Source organism: Andrographis paniculata, unplaced genomic scaffold (genome assembly GCF_009805555.1).
Source record: "Andrographis paniculata isolate CXL003 unplaced genomic scaffold, ASM980555v1 Contig80END, whole genome shotgun sequence".
Taxonomy (NCBI): Eukaryota; Viridiplantae; Streptophyta; class Magnoliopsida; order Lamiales; family Acanthaceae; genus Andrographis; species Andrographis paniculata.
Genome location: NW_026137618.1, coordinates 4,938,471 through 4,964,020, shown reverse-complemented (window position 1 = coordinate 4,964,020; position 25,550 = coordinate 4,938,471). Strand labels below are relative to the sequence as shown.

The window sequence follows — 25,550 nt, the reverse complement described above, 5'->3', positions numbered from 1 at the left end:
GTATTTTATAAAATATTATTTCAAAATATTATTTAATTCAAGATTTTAGTTTCAAACTAAAACCAAGCAAATAACTCTTTTTAGAGATTTTTAAAATTTTGGAAGTTTGAAAAGAAATAAAATTTAGTACTCTCTTCGTCTCAAATAAGGTGCAACATTTATTTTTGGCACGGGTTTTTAGGTGGGTAGTATTAAGTATGATAATTTAGAAATTAGGTGATGTGATGGAGAGAAAAATATATATTTTATTTTTTTATTTGGATGATGTGAGGGGATAAAGTGTGGAGTAGAGATTAGGTATAATTAATTATTTCCTATTTTGAAAATGTTGCAAGGTGTTGGAACATACGAAAAAAAAAATGTTGTACGATGTTTGGGACGGAGGGAGTACTATTTAATTTGATATTTTATAAGGAAAAAATAGTTTATTTATTTAGTATTTTGATTTGAAATTTTTTTATAAAATATAAAAAAATCGTGTCGATAAAATAAAATATCATATTGAACATTGAATAAAATATCTATTGAAAATTGTTAAGATAGAAAATTGTGGCAAACAAAATGTAATGTTTTTCAAAGATAAACATTATCTAGTGAAATTGGTACAATACTTGTCAGATCAGTTGTAATTAGGTTAATATTCTTTTTTTTTTGGTGTTTATTAAATTTATATATATTATATTTTATTCATAATAAAAAATATATATATTTACTTACAATATTATTATTAATAATTTAATAAATAATGACTTTGTTCACTTAGCCTTGGATTGATTGATTTTTCTTAGGTGATATGAATAATCGAAGAATTGTGATAAAAATATGAAATAAAATATTATTTTAAATTGAATATTTAGATTTTTGCCTTTTGTAATAATCATTTAAAAAAGTTGATTTTATTTTATGCGTGTGATATAGATAATTGTGTAAAAAAATATAAAAATTATCTCCATCGCTTAACAAGTTATTCATTTTTTTTCCTTTTGATATGTCTGGTAACAAAATATTCATTTCTCTGGTAAGTTAAAAATATCTTTATAACTTACGATATAATATAGAAATGTCATTATATTTATATCATACAATATTATTTTTGTCATTTTAGCATTATTCATACTACATATGAATATAATACTAATATATATATATATATATAATTTTGTGCAAAAAATATTTGAATACTTCTTTAAGGGACGGATGAAGTATTATTTTTTGGAAATCGCAATTCTAAAAAACTATTGTACAAACAGACCCAGCAAGTAATTTATTATTATTTTTTCTACATATTTAATATTCTATTGTGTTCATTTTTTTCGTTTACTATTTATATTTCAAAGTCTCACTTAATTTATTTTTTCTTTTTTATAAAAAATAATTATACAATTTAATAATATTTTAAATTTTATTATCAATAATTCTTTTAAATTTTAATTAAAGCTCCGTTTGAATTGGGTTCTAGGAAAAGCCTTTGGCTTTTGCTTCTAAAACAATAGTTTGTACATATTTGCATTGATTTCAGTCCAAATGCAAAAGCTGAAAAATGTTTATTTTAGAACTATATTGATAATAGCTTCTGAAATAAGCAAAAGTATTTTTCAGTCCAAATTATTATTTAATCCTCAATAATAATAATAATAATAATAATAATAAATAAGTAAAAAATAATACAATACTATAATATAATATAAAAATAATTAATTTATATATTATATTTTAATAAAAAATTTAAACTGTAATTATATTATTATTTTTAATTTATATATTATATTTGAATTTAAATTTAAAATTGAAGTATCAAATTTAAATAAGAATATATAAATTTTTTAATTATACTAAAATTAAATATAATTTATAAGATTTTAAAATAAAGTATAACATACAAATAATTTAATATTATATTGTAATTTTATTTATAATTAATATATTATCCTTAAGTTAAAATTTTAAAATATAAATAACCAAATTTTTAAAAATATATTTTTTATACTTTAATTTAAAATCTTTAAATATAATTAATAAAATTTAAATTATAAAAGTTATATAGAGAAATACTATAATACTAACAATACAGTTTTTTACAAAAAGTTATTTTTATAATAATTTATCCAAACACAAACTCCAACTGCTTCTATTTTTTTGCTTCTGTTTATTTTTTAAGCGGATTCAAATGGCCCTAAATCAATTATTTATTTTTATTTTAATATATAATTATTTATATTATATAATAATTAATTCTACTAATACATTTTTAACTATTTACTAAGTATCATTTACCTACATTTATGGTGTGTTCCTTTAACAAAAAAATACATATATTTTCCAAAAATATTAATATATCGTACAAATTTATTATTTTTATATTCTCTACAGTATTCTTTGGGTGTGTTTGTTTAGTAAAATACTTTGAGATAATATTTTTTTATATGAGAAAAAAATGATGTGCTCCCTCTCTTCCGATTCCAAATATCATTTTTTTACCATTTTTGTCTGTCTCACTTACTTCAAAGTATCATTCTTTATTTTTAAAAAATTAATTATATACTAATATCAAAATACCCTCAACTTTTATTTGAATTACAAATATACTATAAAAATTCTTACATACTTTTGTTAACTAATAAAATATTATTATTTTAAAATTTATTATAAAACCCAAAAAAGGGAGATTAATAAGAATTAAATCAAACCACTCAAATTAAATATATTTATTGTTTATGGTGTAAAAAGTTGTAAATTGTTAGGGAATTGTGTTTGTTTGGGGATTGGATTGGATTGGATTTACATTATTCATTCAATTTTTTTTTTCCAAAAATATCAAATCAAACACCTATTTTTCATTTTTTATATTATACTAAAAATCAATTTTATATTCAAAATATCACATCAACACCTATTTATATCACATCATACAACTATTCAAATTCAAAAATTTTACCAATCAAATCCCAGTTTAAAATTCAAAACTCCGAGCAAACACAAAATGTATTTGGTGGTACACTTTGTTGAGGAACAGGCAATGCCCTGCTAATTTTAGTTCAACCACTTAATTATTTATGTGATAAATTTAATGATTTAAATTTTACTGTTAGTCTCAACTAATTTGTCCACTTTATTAGGAAGTTTTAAGTACTATATAGCCGGTAATTAAAAAATATATTAGTAAAAATAATTATAAATAAAAATTAAGATAACTAAATAATTTAATTAAATTAAAAAAATATAAATTATGAATTTTAAAATATGATTAAAATGTATAATTATATTTTAGAAAATAATAAATAAATTATGTAGGACAAATCAAAATAAAAATAGTAGACAAATTAGGTAATACGGAGGAAGTATAAAAATAATATAATAATTTTACATATATCAAATTTGGGTAAATTATATAACACCCCATTGTGTTTTAGTAAAAATACACAAAACACCCCCGTTGTGTGCATATTTACTAAAACATAAGAGGGTGGTATATAATTTACCCATCCAATTTTAGTGCAATGAATTAATATTGGTTGTGTTTTTATGTTGATGTAAGTATTCCTAACTAAGCACTAACGATATAATTGGTTGTGTTTATTTCTGAGATTTTGATTTTGAATTTTGGTTTTAAACAGTAAAATTTTAAATTAAAATAATTATTTGATGAGATATTTTGAAAATTAAATTAAATTTTAATTAATATAATAAATAAAAAATAGATATTTGATTTGATATTTTGGAGAAAATTTTTTTAGAATAGTAAAACAAAAACCGAAACTGAAACCGCATTAGTAAACACTGTATGTATTTAAATGTATAATTCTGCATATATATTCGAAGTTTTATCAAATAACATTGAATGAATATTAGAAATTCCTATTTATAATTGACATTTATAATTTTCAAACACAACCTAAGACTTTAACACATAATATTTATAATTACAATTTTAGAAAAATATATCAATAGATTTTAAAAATACCATAAATTGTACTCTCTGTATCCCATTTGAGGAGGGTCGTTTGTAATTAAAAAAAAAAAAAAAGTTGAATATTTCGGTATTAATGTATGATTATTTTTACTAAAAAAAAGTTGATACTTTTGAATAGAATTAACGAAAATAATAAAAATGCTACTTTGAATTTGGCTGGAGGAAATATTATTTTATAGATAGGGCTTATCCCATAATTGCTATTTTTGCTACACTTTGAATACCTATTTTTCATTCAAATTTTTACTATCAACAAAGCCTTCAAAGACATCTCAAGAAAATCATATCACATGGCACAAATATAATAGTTGTATCTAAACATTCATGGAGTCGTAGATTCACAAGGAAATTGCAAAAAATATATTATATATATACTCAATTATACTCTTATATTTTAGTTATCACCATAATTCCAGCATTGTGTCACAATTTTACTATTTCAGTACATTAACCCTGCGTAAAATTTCTATTCCAGTGGCGTTGACTTGCACTTGATGGACACTTTAGCAAAATATATCATGTATATCTCACAATTTCGCTGAAAATATCTCGGACATATTTTATATTATTCAATATTGTGCCACATGTCATTCAATGACAACAACGTGAATTTGGTAGGCTGTAACTCGCGCATAATCAATATACTGAAATAGCGAAATTGTGAAATTCGCAGAATATATTTTGCGACGGTAACAATTAAAAGACAAATCTAATAATTAGACATATGTACGGGATATTTTTGCAATTTTCCCTAAATTCACATGGCGCAAATAGAAAACATATTGAAATGCAGATTGTAAATTTAACATAGAAAAGGTTCGAACCTTTTCTCCCAAAAACATAGAATTCTTCAAGGAAAACATAACACAATTGTACTTTGTTCCAGAATAAAGGATTATAAAAGAGTTCGACAAAGGAATTATAACTAACCTCAGCTTTGAATTCCCAACATTCACAGCTCCCTTTCCTTCATTCCTAAGTTCTACCTCAACTTAACCATCTCTGAAGATTTTGTGCGACGAGAGAAACTTTTTATCCCTGAAAATAATGAATGATTGTGTAAAAGTCATTCTACTAAAAAGTGATGGAAAAACCTTATTTGCACATATTATGCTCTACTCAAATGCAACTTAGCTTTCTAGGCACCCGATATTAACTTTTTACCTTTGCAACAGCAGTTGGTAGAAAGAAAGGCCAAAAAAATCGATACCTTATATTTATGGCTTCCTTTGGAAATCATAAGTCAGCAGATGATCCTTTGGCTTCTTCGGCCCTTTGGAATACGCAAACCAAGCACATTGTTTTTGCCCCCATTTTGTTTTTTAAGTTTGATTTTTTTCTTTGCTTCCTAAAAAATCATCGAAACAGGTTTAGTAGAAAGCAGGATACTGCATGCTTTACAAAATAAAAAGTACTTAAGTTCAACTCATGCATAATCTATTTATAATAAATTACTTTATCCCATAATAACGATTTTGCCACTATTTTTTCTATGTATCCCGCTACTTTTTTTATCAATATTTTTTCATAAATTTTTCATAATATCTTTATTTTACTTTTAACTTATTCCACTTTAACATTAAATACTATTATTTTTTAATCTCAGTGCTCACGTAAAACCACAAATTTCATGGAAGAAGGGAAAAAAAAAGAATACTCCACCATGTACCTTTATCTCCCACAGCTTCCTTTCAGGATCAACATTAGTGATGTATTCTTGAACTTTTCCTACTTTTCTATGCCTTGAATTGGCTCGGGCAGTTCCATGGTGGTGAGTATCAGAAGATTGAGAAGATTGCGCAAAAGTCATCGTCCTGGAGATTTTTCCCTGTCCTTGGTAGATTCCCTGCAAGTCGACACAGGAGATGAGGAAGTTAATAAAGACAAGGGAAAACAATGAGCATTCATCTTCCAGACAAATGTTCAATTCTATTATTTCATATTACTCAAGAAGGTACCTTCCCATGCAGAAGGAAAAGATGGGCTTGGATCTCGTTTACATCATCCTCAGACACATCAAAGGCTGAATTTCCAATAAACAATTGTTTGCTCCCATCTGACCATGTCACGAATCTTGCATTGCTTTCAACCTGCACATTTTCGTTTATTTGGATCATTTAATAAGCAGTGACTTCATCTAAAAGCAACATATTGAGACGGATCCAGAAAGAGTAGTGACTTCGTCAAATATTCAAATATGCCTTTGTCAATCAAAGTTGAGCAAGTACTGAACTTTGAACAGTCTAAGAAACTCACACCGGTGTTCTCTGACTCCTTTCACCACCTCTAATACATCTATTAAGAAGGGATTCCGGCTCCAATTTAAAACCAATTGGTGGAAAATGAAATTGCCCTTCACCCCCATTATAAACTAAGGAACTCTCAATATTTTCTCCAATCTGGGATATACTCAACACTTCCCTTTCGAGATAATATTATCTCGAAATTCTATCCAGGATCAATATTCAATACGGACACTGTAACTCTGACACCATGTTAGGGAAGGATTCAGGACTCTAACTGAAAATGAATTGGATATAAGTAAAGTTGTCCTTCACCCTTATAAACTAAGGAAGTCCTAACATTTTTTCCAATGTGGGATATACTCAACAATGTCAAAAGATTTCATATATTTTGCACATTTGAGTAACTAAAAAACTTGTTAAATCATATTGTGAATTTATTGTCCCTTGGACCATTGATGCAAGATCTAAAGCATCTAAAATTGGGTAGATCAGCATGTCCGCACTTCGTGTTGCATACATCTAGTTGCATGCATATACACATAAATCAAATGGTTGCTAAAAATTCACAATCATATTCAGCTTGTAAATGCATCATTAACCTGTTACTTAAAATACTTACTGAAGAAGTTCCATCAGGATTCTTGACTACCCTCCAGCGAATTATGTTTGTAAAGGGTATAACCCTCTTGCATCCCGACTCATCAATTACATAAAATTCGTCTTCAACATATGTTTCAGGATCAAATGGTTTAGGATCAATACCAATTAAGCTGGATAATTTGACAAGTGCCATCTGCCGACCACAAATAAAATAGCATTACCAGCCATTTTCAAAAGCTAGGAAAAATATATTGAACTGACAAAACTTTGGGCATTTTTAACAAGAAATAATTCATGACATTGTTCTTATAGACAATTGAAAAACCATCAGATAAGAATAAACACTGTATGTTGGTATATACTGATAATACAGAATTACAATGACTGCAAGAGAACAAGAAGATGTCAAACATACCTGATCCGAATGAGCTGGAGGAGGGCGCAGAGGAATTTCATACACTACTGCGGACAATGCATTTCCGACTAGTTCAATTTCAGTGAATTCTTCTCCACTCTCTTTACCGTCAACTTTTTCACACTTTAGAGAGCTCCATAAAATGACGTACACTAAAATGAGTGGTGTATGGAATGTAATATTATTATACCCGTAAGAAATATAATATGTTCACATCTTACCCTATTACTTTCCTCACTAATTTCAGAGGCAAATTTATACTCTTGTTTATCATCATCTGAATCTCCAAAAACATCCTGGAGCACCACAGCAGTGGACTCAGCTAAGGGTTCTTCCTTCTCCTCATGAGATGATCTACAACGAGGGTCAATATACAAATATCACAGTAATGAAAAAATTGGAAGGATAAAAACAGTTTCTCATTGAAGCTTGATAATCCATCGAAGCAGTGAATTAGAAGATGACAGATACAGGATTGAAGGAATGCTACAAGAAATACAGAAATACACATAGATTTTTTGTTTCCCTTTAATAATTTCCATATTGTTCCAGCTTATCCCTTCTACAAAAACAAATCATATATACTGAAATCAAGTGATAAACCATCAGGCTAACAAAACAAGAACAGATAAATGAACAATAGGCATATGTATATGTATATAGCTAATAAACTGAAAACTGATTAGTTCCGTATCTACACTACAACTTCAAATATGCAGCAACTGTAGAAGATTCCACATAAGCACTAGTGTAGAGTGGAATATGGTTTACGAGGTTGATTAGTCTATTTGAACTGTAATGTTTTGAAATCCCAGTATTTCATCAGCTTTTATACGAAGATTCAAAGCTGAATTGAAATTAAGACTTCACATTAGAATATACTTCATCTATCATTCCTAATTGATCAGTTTGGATATGAACTTTTATTAAGTTTTTTATTAGTTTTACTACAGTTATTATATTTTTCTAACAATGTTCTATAGCAAATGTTTAAATTATATGTTATTCTGTTTTCTTTCTAAATGCTGAAATGGTATCATACCATGTGCTTTTCATCAAAACTCTACCTTTGAGTTACCATATGTATTGTAGATATTTTTTTCAGTGATCAATAATGTGTCTCTTGGTTATTCACTATTTCTTTATCCTAGTTCGGATATTTGCACGAGTCAAGACAACTATGATTTCTGGATGTCCATTGGATATAAAAAATTGAGATTTATTTCTTTAGTCTTTCTTCACCCAGCCATCATTAGTCACTTGTGCCAATTCTTTACAAGTCAATCTGGAAACCTAATCTGTATCAATATTGCAGGTTATACATTAAATCTCATTAATTATATGCAATTTAAGGCAGAACATTCAAAATTTTGTTTAGAATCAAGTTCTATCACAGCACGCGACTCTGAATTTTCTTCCCTCGGTATAGGTTTAGAAATGATCTGAAGTAAATTGTTGCCTATAGCAGGATTCTAGATATGCAAATTGAAATATATAATGGTTGTAACTCATCTATACAAAGTGCCTGTTTGCATTACTCCAAATTCTAACAGCCATAATTTTAAAATCAAAGGCCAATATCAGAAAGGATGAATAAGATAAGCTTTAGTTGTGATTTGTAATCTAATGCACCTCATATTTTTTTCCCAAAAAAAAAAATAAAATAAAATAATAAAATGTTAAACTTTAGTAGCAAACTGCAACTTGGAAATGTTAATAGAATGGAACAAAATTCACCAGGTTGCAGATGAGCAAAGTTAGATTCTGAGTTATTATCATCAAACGAGCAATCAGGAAACTCAAGTAAAGATCAGAAAATTAAGACCAAGCCAACTCAAGTAAAATGCAAGCACAATTTTATTGTTTTTTTTCACTAAACTTGTACCATCATGTTCTTTCTTGAGCATGACTGAGAAATTATATATATATATTTCAGTGAAACAAACATCATTCTAAAATTGTCGGGATCCATAGTGAACATATTCAAAACAGAAGCATGTGAGATAAACAGGACTTCCCTACAGCATGATTTGCCTCTAATAAACCAATGGGCATGAAGTTTCTTAAACTTGTGATTGAAGGATTTTTCATAGAATGTAAAAAGCAGGGTCTTGTTCATGAGAAATAAAAGAAAACAAAAGGTAATTGTCAAATGTAAAGTAGTTTGGCAGAGTGATGACAATTCAGCTGGAATCAGCTAAGCAGCTAACCATCTCCATCTACCACATGAGAAATAGATGCCATTTCACAAATTAATTAACAAATAACACAGAAAGTAAATGTCATTAGTACAGGTTGCTGTGTTAATGGGGGCGGGGGGAGGGAGGCGGGGGTAATGGGAAACAAGAAAGATAAAAGCACAAGACCTGCTTCTGAGATTATTCTGACAGGTGGCCTTCAGCAGACCTCCTCTACTAACTGCATTAACTTCTTCTGCATCGCCTTCACCCTCATCCTCTTTATTCTTCTAGAACAATCAGCCAATTTGATAATGGATTCAAAACCAGCAAATAAGAAAATAAAAAAAATGGAAAAATCTATGTGTTCTGACACAAATAGAAACTTGAAACCACAGACAATACTTATACATATTAACATGCCCGTAACACCATTTCTGAAGTGAATCCAAGCAATAGCAAAGATTAGTGCAGTAGAGTACATTCAACCTCCACTTTGATGCAGTTTAATTTTGTAGTTTGAGAACCTCTATGAAATGTAAATATGTTCAGATGACTGATGAGTGCAAGTATGCAATAATATCATCCATAAGAAATACAATATGTTCAGAAACTTACACTAACATTTTTCTCTCTACTTCCAGGGCAAACTGCATACTCCCCTTGTTCATGATCATCAGAATCTCCCTGAACGTCTGGAACTATTGCAGCAGAAGAGAAACCTAAATCATTTTCCTTCTCGTCATCAGAGAGTCTGCATTGAGAGCCATACGATTAGCAAAGAAATGCTTTTGGTAACCTCATTCTATAGACACTGTTTAGAGTATTTAATTAATAGGAGCCATGATTATTTTATTTAACTTTCTAACAACTCTTATTTAAACCAAATGCCATTATTATAAAGAAAAAGAATATGTTACGGTGTTATAGAGTGGGTACAAAATTCACCAAGTTGCAGATGAGCAAAGCAAAATTCTTAGTTATTATCAAACTTGAAATCAAGAAACTTATTAAGCACCAAAGATTGGGACATCAAGACAAAGGAAAGCAAGTTCTTCTCATTCACCCTCATACCATCACTCTCTTTCTTGAGTGCGATTTAGATAAAAATATGTGACAATGAGGCAGAAATCACTTTTAAATTTTTATAAAGATCAACCATAAGAACATAATAAAAAACAAATAGGCATATGAAATACAGAGGACATTTATAGCCCCATGGCAACTTTTGCCTCTCAAAGAACCAATGGGTATAAATTCCCGATTGTGATTGGAAGATTGTGCATTTTACTCAAACCGAAATAAAAACAAACAAAATAAAGTCAAAACAGAAAAAGATACATAAATAATAAAGCCCAGAGTGTTCACTAATTTAGAGCAAGAGCAAAAGTAAGCATATACATAAGTAAGAAATCATAAAAGGACCAACCCACTTCCAGCTACTACATGAGCAAGACATGTCGTTGATATTAGTCAACAAATCACATAGAAACAAAATGTCATCAAACATCAGTGCAAGAAAGGGATAAAAAAAAAGAAAAAAAGAAAGAAATAAAAGCACAGGACCTTGAGCTTCTAAGATTATATTGGTGGATAACCTTCAGCACACTTCTGCTAACTTCAGCATCACCTTCATCCTGATAGTTTGAATCCCCATTGCCTTTATACTTTTAGAAATGTATCCAAATCCAGAAAATGAGAATGTAAACCAATGAAAAACACCATATCTTCTGAAGCTAATATGAACGAGAAATGTGATAATTCTACAGACCATTGCTGAAGAAGCAAGTGAAAATCCAATAGGAATGAGTAGTACAATACAATCAGTTCCCTCTAAGTTGAATCTTACTTGTCCAGCTATGATGTTATTCAGCTTTCTAACTAAAGAGTATATCAGTGAACAATGGGACATTGATGGAACTATACCCGTAGTAGAAGAATATACCACAGAAGAGTTTCAGAAATGTGATGCACAAGAAAATAAATGGGAAAATGTTCACCAAAAAAACAAAAGATAACTTGAGCATATAAAGCTAGTCGCAGAATTTAATACCATGAAGCGAGGAATATAGAAAGTGTCAATACAAACTGCCTATTTCCAGGCACCAAGGTTCACTATCATAAACCGAGGGTAACACAATTAATATATGCACAATCTAAGTGATCTAAATGACAAGCAGATACACAAATAAAACTTTTAGTTAAGAATTAAGTCGTTTTCACAAGTCATAACTCGATTTAAAATTCAAAAGAGAAATAAAAGACTCTTAGAAGTGCATCACATAAAAAAATTTTAGACACGGACGCGCACACAAGAATTGTATGCACATTTTAAAAAAAAATATTGTATTAAAGGATCATCATCAAAGCACAATTTAATAACCAAAAAGAGGCAAGATCAAAAGTATCTTTAATGAAGACTAAAAATCCTTAAAAGTATTTGAATAAATCATGGCAATGGAAGACACAGAGGTGAAAATACGTAAGAATAACACAGCTGAAGAAGGGTAAATGTTAGAAAAGCAAAAATTAAAAATCACCAATGCCTCTGTACGGCAACAAAAACATCAGATAAAATGGCAGAGTTAGCACCACCAGAAAAAGATCCGTACAGAGAGGAAACTATCCAGGGATTCGACTTAAATTTTAAGCTAACCTCCTCCTCATCCGACATGTAACCAAAAAGATTCCGCATGAACTGTATCTTCTTCATATCTTTAGGTTTTCTTTTCTTTCTAAGCAGTGTGCTTCGGTGTTTATTGCTTTGTATAAAGGAGCTTTCTTGCGATTCTATTTACCAGTGAGGGTTGTGAACTAAGGGTAGACTACATTGAGCGTGAAGGATATGAATATGATATCATCTGGTGGAGGCGAATCTGTGTGCGGATGTGAAATGAGTGTAAAATATATAAGCACTCTGAAATGCTTTGAAGGCTTTCACCAAACGTTAGGTGCATTTGTGTGATGTACAGTGGTCGTAGATATTAAAGTTGGGATTAGGAGCATTGGTTAAATGTTATAAATGTAGAGTAATTACACAGTTTCTTTGCAGAGCACTACAATCTTCTATTTTCTTTGTAAATGTCGCCAAGTAAATCTTACACGTGGATGCAGTGTGTCAGTGTTGGGAATAGTCTGGTTTTGTCTGTAAGATTGTGACTATGTGTTTGCATGTGAATTTTGAAAGCTAAGTCAGTTTCTGCGTTTCTGATAACTTTTTTCTGGAAATCGTCTGGTTTCGCGCATATTTACTAAGTAAACAGAACGTAATTTTGTGCTTTACATTGGATTAATAAGATAACCTCAGGAAACAAATCTGCGACAGCAATATATCTGTGCAGAGTATTCTGAGATTCACTGTGATCTATCATTTATGTTGTCATTTACTAAAGATTTCATACAGATTTCATGGATCAACAACATTTTACGACAAATCTTCAAAAAGGACATCCTTCGCCTTATATTTTATTCGTATAAATCCTTCAAAAAAGGTCTAATCTTTCAATAACACTTTCTAATGACATTGATGCTTTCCAAAAGGGCATCCTTATCTGAACTCTCGTCTATTAACATCAATGAAAAAGACATTGTTAACCTTAATTTTGTTTTATGTTACTCCACCATAATTATCCCAACAATCATACTAATAACAATCTATTGCATACTGGAAAGTTTTCATGCAACTACAGCATGTCAACGATTTCCTGCTTGGTACCAAATATGGAATCGCTATTCACAATTTTCACATAATGCTTGGCCAAGCAAAGAACAAAAACAAGGATAGCAAGCAGGAACTCAAGACGTACGTTCAAATGAGAGTTTATAGCTCTTGCACAAAAACTAGGAAAAGTAAGGATTAGGCAAAAACTGTAATACATTTAACCACATAAGTAAATGCATAAAAATGTGAACTGAGAAAACACTCATCTTGCTGTTTAGAGAACTCCACTGAATTTTGTTTCACAGGACATTAATTAGCCACTTATAGTTTTGCATCTTTTCTAATATAGACTGATAAAATCACTGGCGCAACAGGTATTCACACCTTCAAAAGATCCTCAGCAGCAAAGACTTTCGGACTGAAAAATAAAATGATTAAAATGGTCCGAAACTAAACTTTAAAATATTAGTCATAAAGGATGGAAATGAAACTGAAATCCAATAATTTCTTCTCTCAAGTTTCCTTTTCCCTTTAGGTTTATTTATCTGTTAAACCAATTAAGTACAGAAATCTGGACTCTCATAGAACTTTCAGAGGTTTCTCAAAATAAATAACATAACGAAAAGCAAATCATCAACCCAAAGGAAGAGTTGATGCAATATTTATGTGGGGTGGGCGTGTGGGGGGATATCAAGCTAAAATGGATCCACAACACAAATGTAAAGAAAAGAAACACAAGATTTACATTTCAAAATCAAATTAAACACACATGCACAAGCAAGAAAGAGTGACCAATTTGCAATGATTCCATTATAGAAGCGGAAAAGAGATTACAAGGAAAAACTTAGCGTCGAAATGATTACACAACTCCATGAATTATTTTCCCACTTTCAAGCTGAGAAATGAGAATTAGCATTTCACAAAGGCAAATTCTTCTAAGCCAAATTCCTCTCCAACAGGAAAAGATTACTACAAGTCTACAAACACAACATTCATGAAAAATAAAGGCCCATTCCAATAACAATGAAGTGAGCAGAAACTGATCAAAACCATGGAAATACAATTATTAAAAAATTAGAACACCCTAAACAAGCAGGCAACGAACCAAACCCCACAGCGTTCCTTCAATTGTTGCAAAATTGAAGGAATGAGAATGAGCCTCCAGCGCACAAGAAAAGAAGCTACCATACAGCTTAAGGAGTAGGAACAGGACACCAAATCCCAGCAGCGTTAAAATGAATTCGACATCCTCAGAGATCACTGAAACTAGCTCTGGAAGCCGCGACGACGACAGGAACAGTGGCCCGTATCGAATTTGGCTGTGAAACGAACGACGGGATCGCCATTTTAGCACCGGCCGGCGTTCTTCTGCGCAATTTGGGAGAATAACTAACGAGGGTTTAATGGAGGATTTGTAATTACGATTAGCAACGGAAAGAAATTATTTCGAAATTTGAATTGGGTGTCTTTTTTGTGGGTTTTATCTTTTTGGTTTGGATATTTGAACACAAAAAAATTGAATTTAAATAGTGGTTTAATACGATATAAATAGAAATTGATATTGATGTGATATTTCGAATGTATAATAAATTTATAACATTATATAAAAAATAATAATTATTTGATATAATATTTTTTTTAAAAAAAATTACATTACACATAGTAAAAACATACTATAAAACCTAAAAAAAAACACAACAAAAGTGATTTTTAATAATCCTTCCATAGAATATTGTCCCTCCATTTTTCCGTCTAACATATGATTTTTCTTTTTTAATAAATTGATTTATTTAAATATATTTGATAAATATAAATTATTTTAATTAAATTTATAATATCTTAATATTCTAGGTTCATTCAAAAAAGTTTATTTTTATTAATAAATAAATATTTTTATTTATATTTACAATTTAATACTCCCTCAGTCCGTGTATTATGGACCTAATTAATGTAGATACGGAAATTTGTATTAATCAGTAAAAATAATTATCATATAATAAAAATAATTGTGGATTATGATTAAAATAATTAAATAGTTTAATTAAGATTAAAAAATTATAAAATTTAAAATTTAAAATGAGATTAAAGAGTATAATTATATTTCAAAAAAAAAAAAATTGTCCGGAGGAAGTACTATTTGTTTATAAAAACTCATTTAAGTTAATTATAACTAAATAAATACTATACTCCCTAAAAAAGTTACCATTTTTTATTTTCATTAAGGTATTTTGTTTGCAAAAAACAAATGTCACATTTCTAATGAAACGAAAAGAGTATTTTTTATTTATATTATATAAAATTTTATTATTTATAAAATAATATTCAAAATATATTTTATTGAAATATAAACATATATTTTTAAAAAAATAATTAATTATATATATTACTTCATAATTTTTTAAGATACTAACAGAAAATAATAAAATAATATTATAAAAATAGTATTCCTTCTTCCCAAATATCTATAATATTTTTAAAATATAAATAATTAATTAGACTTAATTTATCTCTCATAACTCAAAAAAAAGAAATATATGAAATGAAAAGAGTACTTTTATAATTACTATTCCATCCAAATATTAAATCAAAATTTATATTTTTTAAAATATATATATTATTATTACATTCAAAATATTACTTCATTCATCATGCAAATATATGTTCATTTGACATGACACAAATTTTAATAAAAATTAATAATAATTATTACTTTTAAGTATAATGATTTTTACTTAAAAAAATATTTAAAAAATGAAGATAAATTCGAACAACCAAGGAGTAATACATATTTATTTCAAATACAAAATTTTACCCTTCAAAACCTTAAACTCAACAGCCAAATCTAGCTAACAAAAAACACTGGTTAGGTTAAAATTCAAACTATTTCTTTTACTACTCAACCTAAACAATTCTTAAAATTACGAATTTTTCAAAAAAAACATCGTATCAAAAAATATAACTTGGATACAAACCCACAGTACACAAAACTTCCAATGATCATTGTTTAAACTAAAACAGTAAAAAATACAAATACAAATCCTACAAACCAAACAAAATAAAACCACACCCATTATTAAATCAAAATCTTATTTCACCAAATACAAATCTGTTATATTCGAACCAACTTAGCATAGTAACCTTATGACAAGCTGATCAAGTAAAAATCATTTGGGACCTATAACCGAAAGCAACTTACATGCTCGCTATATTATACTATGGCCGAAATCATTGTTAAAGACCAGCGATGACAAAGATATTATGTCTTAATTTCCACATGTAATGAATCTGTCCCCAATTCGACTAATCATTTACACGGAAAGAAATGCCAACACAAACCGACTAGAAAGGCAAAATTCCAAGGCGACTGAAAATGCAAAGAATCGATGATCAAATTACAACCTTACCATCAAATTGTTTCTTGGCTGGATCCAGACTTGGAAGAGGTGATCCATTAATCTCTTGAAAGTATCCTGCAAAGATGAAATTGAGTTTGCATATAACGGTGTGTTCGGTTATTGAATTTCCCCAAAATTCTACTATTCATCAAATATTTTCTCCCTAAAAACATCAAATCAAACACTATTTTTCATTTTTTTATAGTATACTAAAAATTAATTTTACATTCCAAACATCACACCTATTTATATAGCATCATACCATTATTGCAATTCAAAATTTTTACTATTCAGATCCCAACTCAAAATCCAAATCCCCAAACAAACGCACCCTTAGGGAATTATGAAGCAAGTTTTCAGATGGATTTTATACAATGGCGGCTGTTTCGACATGTAGTGCAGCTAATTTTTACAGCTGACCAATTAATTATTGGGAATTTGTGGTCTTGTTCTATGACTTCTATCTTTTTTTTTTTCCTCTACTATGTAGCTTCACAACTTCTTATAAAAATATTCTAATTTTCCATGCGAAACACAACTATGAAAAACATCCAGTAGAATCAGTTTACAACAGCGACAAGTAAGTAACCAAGAGCCAAGGATTGGAATAGTGTGCTGTTTAAAGAGACTACATATATTATTGTCAAAAAATAAATGCTACTCAAATTACCATAAGAGGAGTTTGTTGGTCCTAATACCATAACACCTTACAAACTAGCAGACATGTTTAATGTACAAATTAATGCAGAATATATATATATATATAGGAACACTTCAATAGGTGGGCATATTCAAACATGCAAAAAATGTATATAGCTATGCAGGTTCAACGTTTAAGGGCAGATTGATAGTGTGATTGATTGAAGTGCATAGATTTGATCATTGTGCATTGAAAAAATGAAACTCAAAAGATAAGACCGCACAATGTTAAATTTGTTAAAAGGATTTTGGAGAACTTTTACTATTCATACAAATTTGTCCCCAAAAAATCAAATCAAACACTTATTTTTTTATTTATTATATTAAATTAAAAATCAATTTTACATTCAAAATATTATATCAATACTTATTTATATCGCATCATACAACTAATTCAATTCAAATTTTTTACTATTTAAATCTCAACTCAAACTCCAAACTCCCAAACAAACACAATTACAAGTTTTTCAAGTTGCAAGGTGTGGAACTTACTTTCTCAAATAGACGATCCGGCTTCACTCGTCATCACTCTCATACACCATTTTCATTCGCCGATGCGCTGTTGTAGTTTTCCTGGGAGGGGAATCTTCATCTGATTCAATATCCTTCCTTTTGAGGCTACCTCTAGAGTCCCTAGACTTGTGCTTCGGCTCCTGGCGATTGAGAAAGTAAGACAAAAGGATTAACTATCAACAATTACAAAAACATATGCAAGTTTCAAAATCATTGAATTACTTCAAAGTGCGCCGGGAAGATGAAGAGGGGTGAGTGTGTGTGCGCGCATGTGTGTGTGAAAGAGAGAGAGATAGAGAGAGAGAGATGCAGATACTTAAAAAATTAGTCTATTTCGTAGTCAAGCTATTGCCCGAAGGATGTATTTTGGCATTTGAAAATAAAATCAAATAAAATACAAGCAAACTGCCATTAACTCAAGTTTGCATATATAAATATGATGTGATGCCACAGCGCTTCAGACCTCATTCAAATTCAGGTTCTGTTATCCAGTAGATACTAGTACAACACGTGAGTAGGTAATATCATAGTTGAGAATGGCGATGGTGTGACTCATGGCACACACTATAGATATTAGTATATTTTTAGTATAGATAATCCACACATATGAAATTAATACAACACATTCTCAACAAACAAAAGTAATAATTCAAGTATTTTATTATGTATATATATGCAAAACAGAGGACAGGTAAATATATGTTAACTGAGTAAAAAAAAAAAAAAGTTCATATGAAACTGTGGCTGCAGGCTGCTTTACCTGGCAGAAGACCAGCAGTGCAGTGGGCAAGGAGGTGGGAGAGGGCAAAAGGAGGTATGAAAAACAGGAGGGTAAAGCAGCTATGAGCTAGAGAAACTTAGGAATAAAAACAAAGTAAAACTTTATACATCCTTATCTAATTATGTAAAACATAAAAAATCAAAGAAGGTAATTAATCCTAACTAACCCTAATAAAATCTAATAAATGTTACTGAATTCGCGCTTTGTGCAGTGGATGAATAGAATAGAGTAAATTTAAACAATTATCAACTCTCACTAAATAAGTTCAATTGAGACACTCATTACCTCTGTCTCTTCTTCCGATTCGGCATAATTCTCCTCTTCCTCTCTCTGCTCATTCTCTTCTTCGTCTTCCTCGTAATCCTGCTCTGCTTCCTCATTTCTTCTATGTTGTGGAGAGTCCTCTTCTTCTTCCCCCTCAGTTTCATACTCAGACTCCTCCTTCTCACTATCAGAGAAATCCACTGGCCTTCTAGATGATCGTGAAGCTGGCATTGCAGACTTTCGAGGAATGTCCTTAGGTCCCTGAGAAAATTAAAAATAAAAAATCTATTAAGCTCAAGCAACAAAAAAACCTTTATAGAAAAGTAAGGGTGTAAAGAGATTGTGCTAGTGTCTGTGAATTGAGCGCAGGGGTTGGTTTAGCCATGATATCAGCTGTTAGTAATGCATGCCTTCTTTGCATTAATTATGCGCTTTTCAGCTCGAGCTTCCATTTCAAGGTCTTCCTCAAAGCGGCGGCGAGCAGCAGAGCGCCGAGACTCATAATAATCTTGATCATCCTCCTAAGTAAACACAAGTCATGAAATAATAAATAATATTAATTACATAAAAATGGTAAGCTGAAGTGTAAGGACAGAGAAACAAGGAGATTTTCGCATATCATTAATATAATATAGTAAAAGGGGAAAAGAATTACATGGTATATACAGTACTTTTTTCTGCAAGAAAAAAATTTACTTGAGGAAAAAGTATCTAACCTCCTCAAGTGCATCCTCTAAGAAACCTGGAGAGAGTTGACGCTCCCTTCGGATGGGCTGAGTATATTTGCGACTTATCTTCTCTTTCTTCCGGGTAAGAAGTTCATTAGCTTTGATGGATTGGTTAGCAGCCTACGAAGTGAGAATAGATGATAATTTAAATCAATCCACTTTATAAATAGTATAACACAGGATGTAAAAATTGCTACTGATATTACCTTCTCTCTTTGCTCCTTCTCCTTCTCAGGGTCAATGTCAGTTATGCAGTTCTTAACTTTGTATACCTTTCTGTGTCGTGAATCAACTAAGGCAGTCAATAAGCGATGGGAGTTTGATGCCAAGGATGACGGCATAAATCTCATCTTTGAACAAATTCGCCCTTGAGATTGGAGAATGCCCTGTGAAGAAAGCACAGAATGTGATTTTCTTACCAATCACTCATAACTACTACCAACAGTAAATGCATTCAGAAAGAAGCTTCCGATTTCATAAACAATCAACTAAACACATAATTCTTAGGAGATTTTATCAAAAAATAAATAAATATGCAGGTTATATACTACAATAAACCAACCATAAACAATATCTTACTTTTCCATGCCTCAAGAAAAGGTGCGACTGCTCATGTTGTGCATCTTGCTTGGATATATCAAGAACTTCATTTCCGATCTGTAACTGCCAGCTGCCATCCGACCATTCCACAAACCGAGCGTTGCTTTCAATCTAAAGAAAGGTAAGATTAAACGACAGTTAGATGGAGCTCTTATTCTTATACAGCCCTCTATTTATGTATTCTAGATTTTTTATGTATTTATTTATTTCTAATTTTGTTTGAAGAGTAAAGTTATCTATTGATACAGAGAAATAATAAGCTACAAAGACAACAAAAATCAGTAGAGAGACAAAGACTACAAAATCCAGACTGAGAATTCAATGTTTCCCCTAGCACCACGCTTAACGAAAAATTCTGCAACCTCATTTGAAACACAAGGAATATTCTGAGTATTTGTCAGAGGTTCTATCGTCCTATCATTGTGCCCTTCATTAATATCTACTTAAAACCCTAACTCTCTAAATGTAAAAAAATAAAAATAGAATACAGTTAGACAAAGAAGAAAAGCCAAGAGAATATACTAGGGACAGTTTCACAAAGAACCATACTGCCACATGCCATGACCGAGATAAGTACATTATTGCACTCCATTCTATGGTGGGAAATGCAAACCAATAGGAAAGTGAGCTGACATTAGATCTGAATTCTGAAGTTGATGGGATGAAACTGGGGGACATTAAAGTGGTGACCTGACAGTATTGGTCACTGTTATAACACAATTGTTTCCACAGAAGCAACTCTTTCAGGTACGGATTGCACAAATACACTAATTGATTATTTCTTACACTTGGACAACATACTGAAAACCCAATTAAATAAGATAGTTTTTTTCAATGAAAACCTTTAAATGCTTCTTCTGAGTTTTCAGTCTGGGCCAACAGATGTTAATTTTGAAATTTGAATTCAAAATTTCTATTGTGATATATTTTATTCACATATTAATATAATCTATCCTATTATTTCTGGGCACAGGTTTCCCAAATATGTAAAAGCACGGGGTGTCTCAACTAAAGTTCTGGTCTAGTACACTCCACGTAACAATGACTTCCTACTCCATCTTGAAAAAAAAACTGAATATAGATGACATGCACGAAACAATACCAGAGTGGTGTTCCATTCAAAGTCTATGGCTATAGTAAGATATGAAACAGAGTTGTAAATGAAAAGAACATACACAACGGGAATAGTATCTAAATGAGGAGAGATGAATTTTCCTTTCAAACACTTATTTTAAGAAGATTATTAAAAACTACTAAATGAAATGCATGATCTAACGCCATAATACGGAAAAAACAGTAGGAATCCAAGTTGTAACATATTTTGATACTTGAATTTCTAACAACATTACTTAAATGTATGGCTAAATATTTCAACTGGTTGAAATGGATCAATGTATGTACTTACAGATGTTGTCCCATCAGGATTTTTGACCTTCCTCCAACGCACAACATTGTTCTCTAACCGTATCCTCTTCTTGGATCCAGATTCATCAGTCACATAAATATCTTCATCCTCATATGTGTCAGGATCAAAAGGTTTAGGGTCTATACCCATGATATTGGAAACTTTTATCATATGCATCTGCAACCAAAGATACAAAGAAAATGAAATAATCAGCGTCTAAATTCCAAGATCAGATCCCCTATCCAAATGTATATGAACGTTTTGCACCTAACATGTCATTATCAAAAGGGCACTAAATCAACTCAGGTGAAATAAAACAATGCAAATTAACTTTGTGAGTCCCATGATAGTTGCCTATGAAGTTCTAATTTCTCTGATTATTTCATATTATTACCATATCTTTTTTGTTTATAGGATCATCAGAAGTTTTGAGAAGAATGTACTGCCCAATTTAAACAAGACTTAGGCTAATTCATAAATTATAGATTTCACATGCTAGCCTTATAATGCAGCTCAAATAATGCAGCAAAGAAACCTAGTATTGTTCTATAACCAAGAGAATTGAATAAAATAATCAGATCCAAATAATATACTAACCCAGTATGAACTTCTTCAAGGACATGAACTACATGTAACTTTTCAATCTAAATTAAAAGTTTATCAATTTACAATGTGGGCATGTGAATTGGAAACAAGAATGATGACCTTATCAGATTCAGCTGGAGGAGGGCACAGAGGAATTTCCAGCTCCAGTGGGGGACCAACAGGTTTGTCCTTGGTTTTAGATTCCATATGCTCTTCTTCAGAGTAGTATGGTGCATCTTCATCAGGTGTCATATTCTCTGGCATTAAATCTCTCTCATAGTTTCCAACTTCATCTATTGGTGATTGCTGAATGAGGAAAAAAATATGTCTATCACATTTCGTGAAAATATAATACAAACAACAGAGAAGGGGTAAATTTCTTGGAAACACAAACTTAAAATGATCCACAATAAACTAACATGTTCATCTTCAATTTGATTTTGAACTTCATATTCTGCCTGTTCTTCAACTTCATCATCTGAGTCTCCAAAAACATCTCGAATCTCTGGAGCAGGGTGTAATGGTTGATCTTCATCTTTCTCATCGCCAGATGACCTACTGAAGATGACAAATACAACCAACTTGATATCTCGAGGAATATATTGTTCCAAAATAAATTATATAATAGCAAGATATTTTATATGCAAATATACTCACTAAAGCATTGCATAAATATTCCATGGGCAAGCAAGTAAGATAAGACACGTCTAGCAATAGCAAGCAAGTATTTTATTGTATTGTATTTTCTTGTACAGTCTTTAGAGCACAATTGACTTCATAATATCACACACTTTTCTGATAGCACAGTAATGATTACATAAAACAAGCAAGCAATCTTTATCTTTAGGTAAATTAAAATACACACCCCCGTACTTTATTAAAAAATGCACATAATACACTTATTTTAAGTATTGCATGAAACCCCTTTTATGTTACCATAAAGTCTAATAGAATACTCTTTCTATCCAAAAGTATTGACAACTAAGCATCACGAGCCCACTATGCAGATGGCTTTCAAAGATGAACATGTGCTTTAATTTTTTATACAAGATTGCGAAAACAAGCCATCAACATCATCTATTTATTTCTTTTTATGAATAGAAATCTACATATTTCACAATGTTTATTTCTATAAAATATAAGGTCATCCATATTATAAACACGTTATTCTTAGAAAGTTATGCAAAAATTTCCCCTAATTTCTTAGATGAGATTGGAAAAATAAGCGTCAACATTATCTATTTATTTCTTTTTATTAATAGAATGTTACATTAGAAATAAGCATGTGATTCTTAGTCGTCATTATTTTTGTACAAAAAGGCTATTCTATGCAGACTCTACGCTAGCACAACAGGATTTTACGCAATAAACAAACAAGGTTTTCTGCACACTTTTCACAAAATACGGGGATGTATTCTGCAATTTACCCTTTTGTTTATATCAATAATACTGTAAAATAAACATTGTTCATGAAATTATTGAGGCATTTAGGGATAACAAGGGAGAATAGGATTGAGAATACGAAGAGTATACATGCAAGATAAAGTGGGCACCAAAGCTTCAATAAAATACATAACAATGAACGACAAGAAGGCAAGGCGACAAAAGAGAGCATGGAATTAATCAACATATAAACTGATTAGGAAAGGTCAGAGAGAAAAGTCTGTAAACCAGGGACATATACCTGGGACTCTGAGCCTGATTCACTTCATCATCCTCATTGGCAGCATAGAGGTTCTCTCCAGACCTTTCAGATCCACTTTCAACCTCATCGTGCCTTCTACTTTCAGCAACCTGTTGTCTATATTCTCCCTTCTCATCACTCTCAGAGTACCTTTCTTCACTCTCTTCCCTTTGATCACCAATTTCAACTTCTTGAGAACTTTTATCTCTTTCGTCCTCACTTTCGCCATGTAATTGCTCAAGCTCGTTAGGTTCGCCCTCACTATCAATTTCTGCCTCCCCTTGACCTTCAACCTCACCTTCGCCTTCAGGTTCTGGCCCTCCATCCACTTCGTCCTGAAAGATGCAATCATAATGTCAATGGCAATAAAGTGAAACAAATAGCACAAAGTACTACAATTGACATTTAGCATTTTTACTGGAGGTCGTTACAAGAGCAACAAAGAATTATGTACGAACACGAATAAATCTTTGCGTTCTTCTGTGGATTTTTTAAGAATTTTCACTATTCAATTCATTTTCTCCCCTAAAACATCAAAGCAAACAACTATTTTTTATATTATACTACAAATCAATTTTATTTTCAAAAACATTGTATCGACACCTAATTATATCACATCAAAACAACTATTTAAATTCAAAATTTTACTATTCAAGAGTCCAAATCCTCAAAAAACACACATATCCCTTCTGCACTTCAGAAAGTAATCAAGGAGATGAAGTCGACAAGAAGTTTACACGAATAATCAGCTTTCCCGTTCCCAAATATCAGAAGGTGACGATCCCAATTTACAAAGCAAGAGGCAATTCGCAATAAAGCTAATATGCAACCAAAATAAAATTAAAATCACAAAAAATCTAAAATGAAACCCTTAATAAAAAACCTATTCGCTCAAGATCGACCTGGAAAACAGGAACCCTAAAAACGCGCATAGAGACTCAAACGTATAATCATTAAACCCAAGATTACATATATTTGCGGATTGAAATCGATATTCCACTACACAACAATTTAACCCGACAACCTTAACGGTACATACTCAAACTCAGCAGACCTAAATCGCGTATAAAAGGATTAGATAAGGAACAAATTCACCCGTACAGAGACATAGTCAGGCTGACGATTGGACTCGTGCTCGGATTCAACCTCGTCCTCCTCTTCCGATTGGTCTCCGAACAAATTTTGCATCATCTGATGCCGCTTCTCTTCGCCTGCCATTTTTCCGGCGGATTTTCCGGCGTTCAATGGAGCTAATTAAGGCTAATCAAAGCTTCGGGCTCCGTTGGCGTTTGAAGAATTGGGGTTTCGTCGTTGTTGGGGGACTTTAAAGAGTAAGCGGAATAAAAAGCAGTATTTTATCGTATTTTCGGTTTCACCTCTAGAAATTATTTATTTACAATTAGGCCCCTCTTATTTATTTATTGAAAATTGAAAAACTATCTCCAATTGGAGTGTGGGTTCTCTCTCCAATCCTGTATTTTTGGATTGTGTCAAAATCCCTCTCAAGCAAGAGAGAGCATCCTCTGACGTTAGAGGTTTATTTTATTTTATTTTATTTTATTTAAAATTAATTAAAAAATATTTTTAAATTGTTTTTTTCTTTAGTATTTTATTTTTTGTGACTTTTATTTTATTATTTATAAAAATAAATTATTTTTTATATTTATATTTTATACTAGTACTTTTTTCTTCTCCTAACAAACTATCTATTTTTTTCATTTTAGTTTGTCTCGTAATAAAGCATCAATTTCCTTTTAGTACATGTACTATTTATTAACATTACAAATACTCTTACAACTTAAAATATAATACATAAATGTTATTACA

General features: G+C 30.7%; 2 protein-coding genes across 3 annotated transcripts; both read right to left on the bottom strand.

Moving 5' to 3' along the window:
- Positions 1 to 4,741: 4,741 nt before the first annotated feature.
- Positions 4,742 to 16,539, bottom strand: LOC127240928 (protein LEO1 homolog). Its single transcript, XM_051259796.1, has 12 exons — positions 16,474 to 16,539; positions 12,065 to 14,458; positions 10,975 to 11,075; positions 10,027 to 10,162; positions 9,598 to 9,698; positions 7,453 to 7,585; positions 7,232 to 7,354; positions 6,836 to 7,009; positions 5,929 to 6,060; positions 5,640 to 5,816; positions 5,181 to 5,318; positions 4,742 to 5,008 (listed from the first exon to the last, which is right to left on the bottom strand). Exons 2-11 carry the CDS (start codon positions 12,119 to 12,121, stop codon positions 5,214 to 5,216), a joined length of 1,239 nt encoding a protein of 412 aa, XP_051115753.1. The 5' UTR covers positions 12,122 to 14,458; positions 16,474 to 16,539; the 3' UTR covers positions 4,742 to 5,008; positions 5,181 to 5,213.
- Positions 16,123 to 25,055, bottom strand: LOC127240927 (protein LEO1 homolog). 2 transcript variants are annotated; one of them, XM_051259794.1, is made up of 12 exons: positions 24,825 to 25,055; positions 23,724 to 24,058; positions 22,459 to 22,597; positions 22,160 to 22,345; positions 21,455 to 21,631; positions 20,029 to 20,160; positions 19,656 to 19,835; positions 19,438 to 19,569; positions 19,132 to 19,242; positions 18,743 to 18,982; positions 17,656 to 17,816; positions 16,123 to 16,539 (listed from the first exon to the last, which is right to left on the bottom strand). In XM_051259794.1, exons 1-11 carry the CDS (start codon positions 24,939 to 24,941, stop codon positions 17,679 to 17,681), a joined length of 1,887 nt encoding a protein of 628 aa, XP_051115751.1. In that variant the 5' UTR covers positions 24,942 to 25,055; the 3' UTR covers positions 16,123 to 16,539; positions 17,656 to 17,678. The 2 variants fall into 2 exon arrangements, with proteins under 2 accessions (XP_051115751.1, XP_051115752.1); XM_051259795.1 differs by having other exon boundaries at positions 22,459 to 22,594.
- Positions 25,056 to 25,550: the final 495 nt, after the last annotated feature.

Bases quoted from the DNA above. Each gene is read 5' to 3' on its own strand.
- LOC127240928 (XM_051259796.1), bottom strand. From the start codon at position 12,121: ATGAAGAAGATACAGTTCATGCGGAATCTTTTTGGTTACATGTCGGAT. The intron at 11,076-12,064 runs GTTAGCTTAAAA...CATTTCTAAAAG, and splicing joins ACATGTCGGATGAGGAGGAG to TATAAAGGCAATGGGGATTC. The intron at 6,061-6,835 runs GTAAGTATTTTA...GAAAATGTGCAG, and splicing joins ATCCTGATGGAACTTCTTCA to GTTGAAAGCAATGCAAGATT.
- LOC127240927 (XM_051259794.1), bottom strand. From the start codon at position 24,941: ATGGCAGGCGAAGAGAAGCGGCATCAGATGATGCAAAATTTGTTCGGA. The intron at 21,632-22,159 runs GTCATCATTCTT...CTTTGGTTGCAG, and splicing joins CTCCAGCTGAATCTGATAAG to ATGCATATGATAAAAGTTTC. The intron at 20,161-21,454 runs GTAAGTACATAC...ACCTTTCTTTAG, and splicing joins ATCCTGATGGGACAACATCT to ATTGAAAGCAACGCTCGGTT.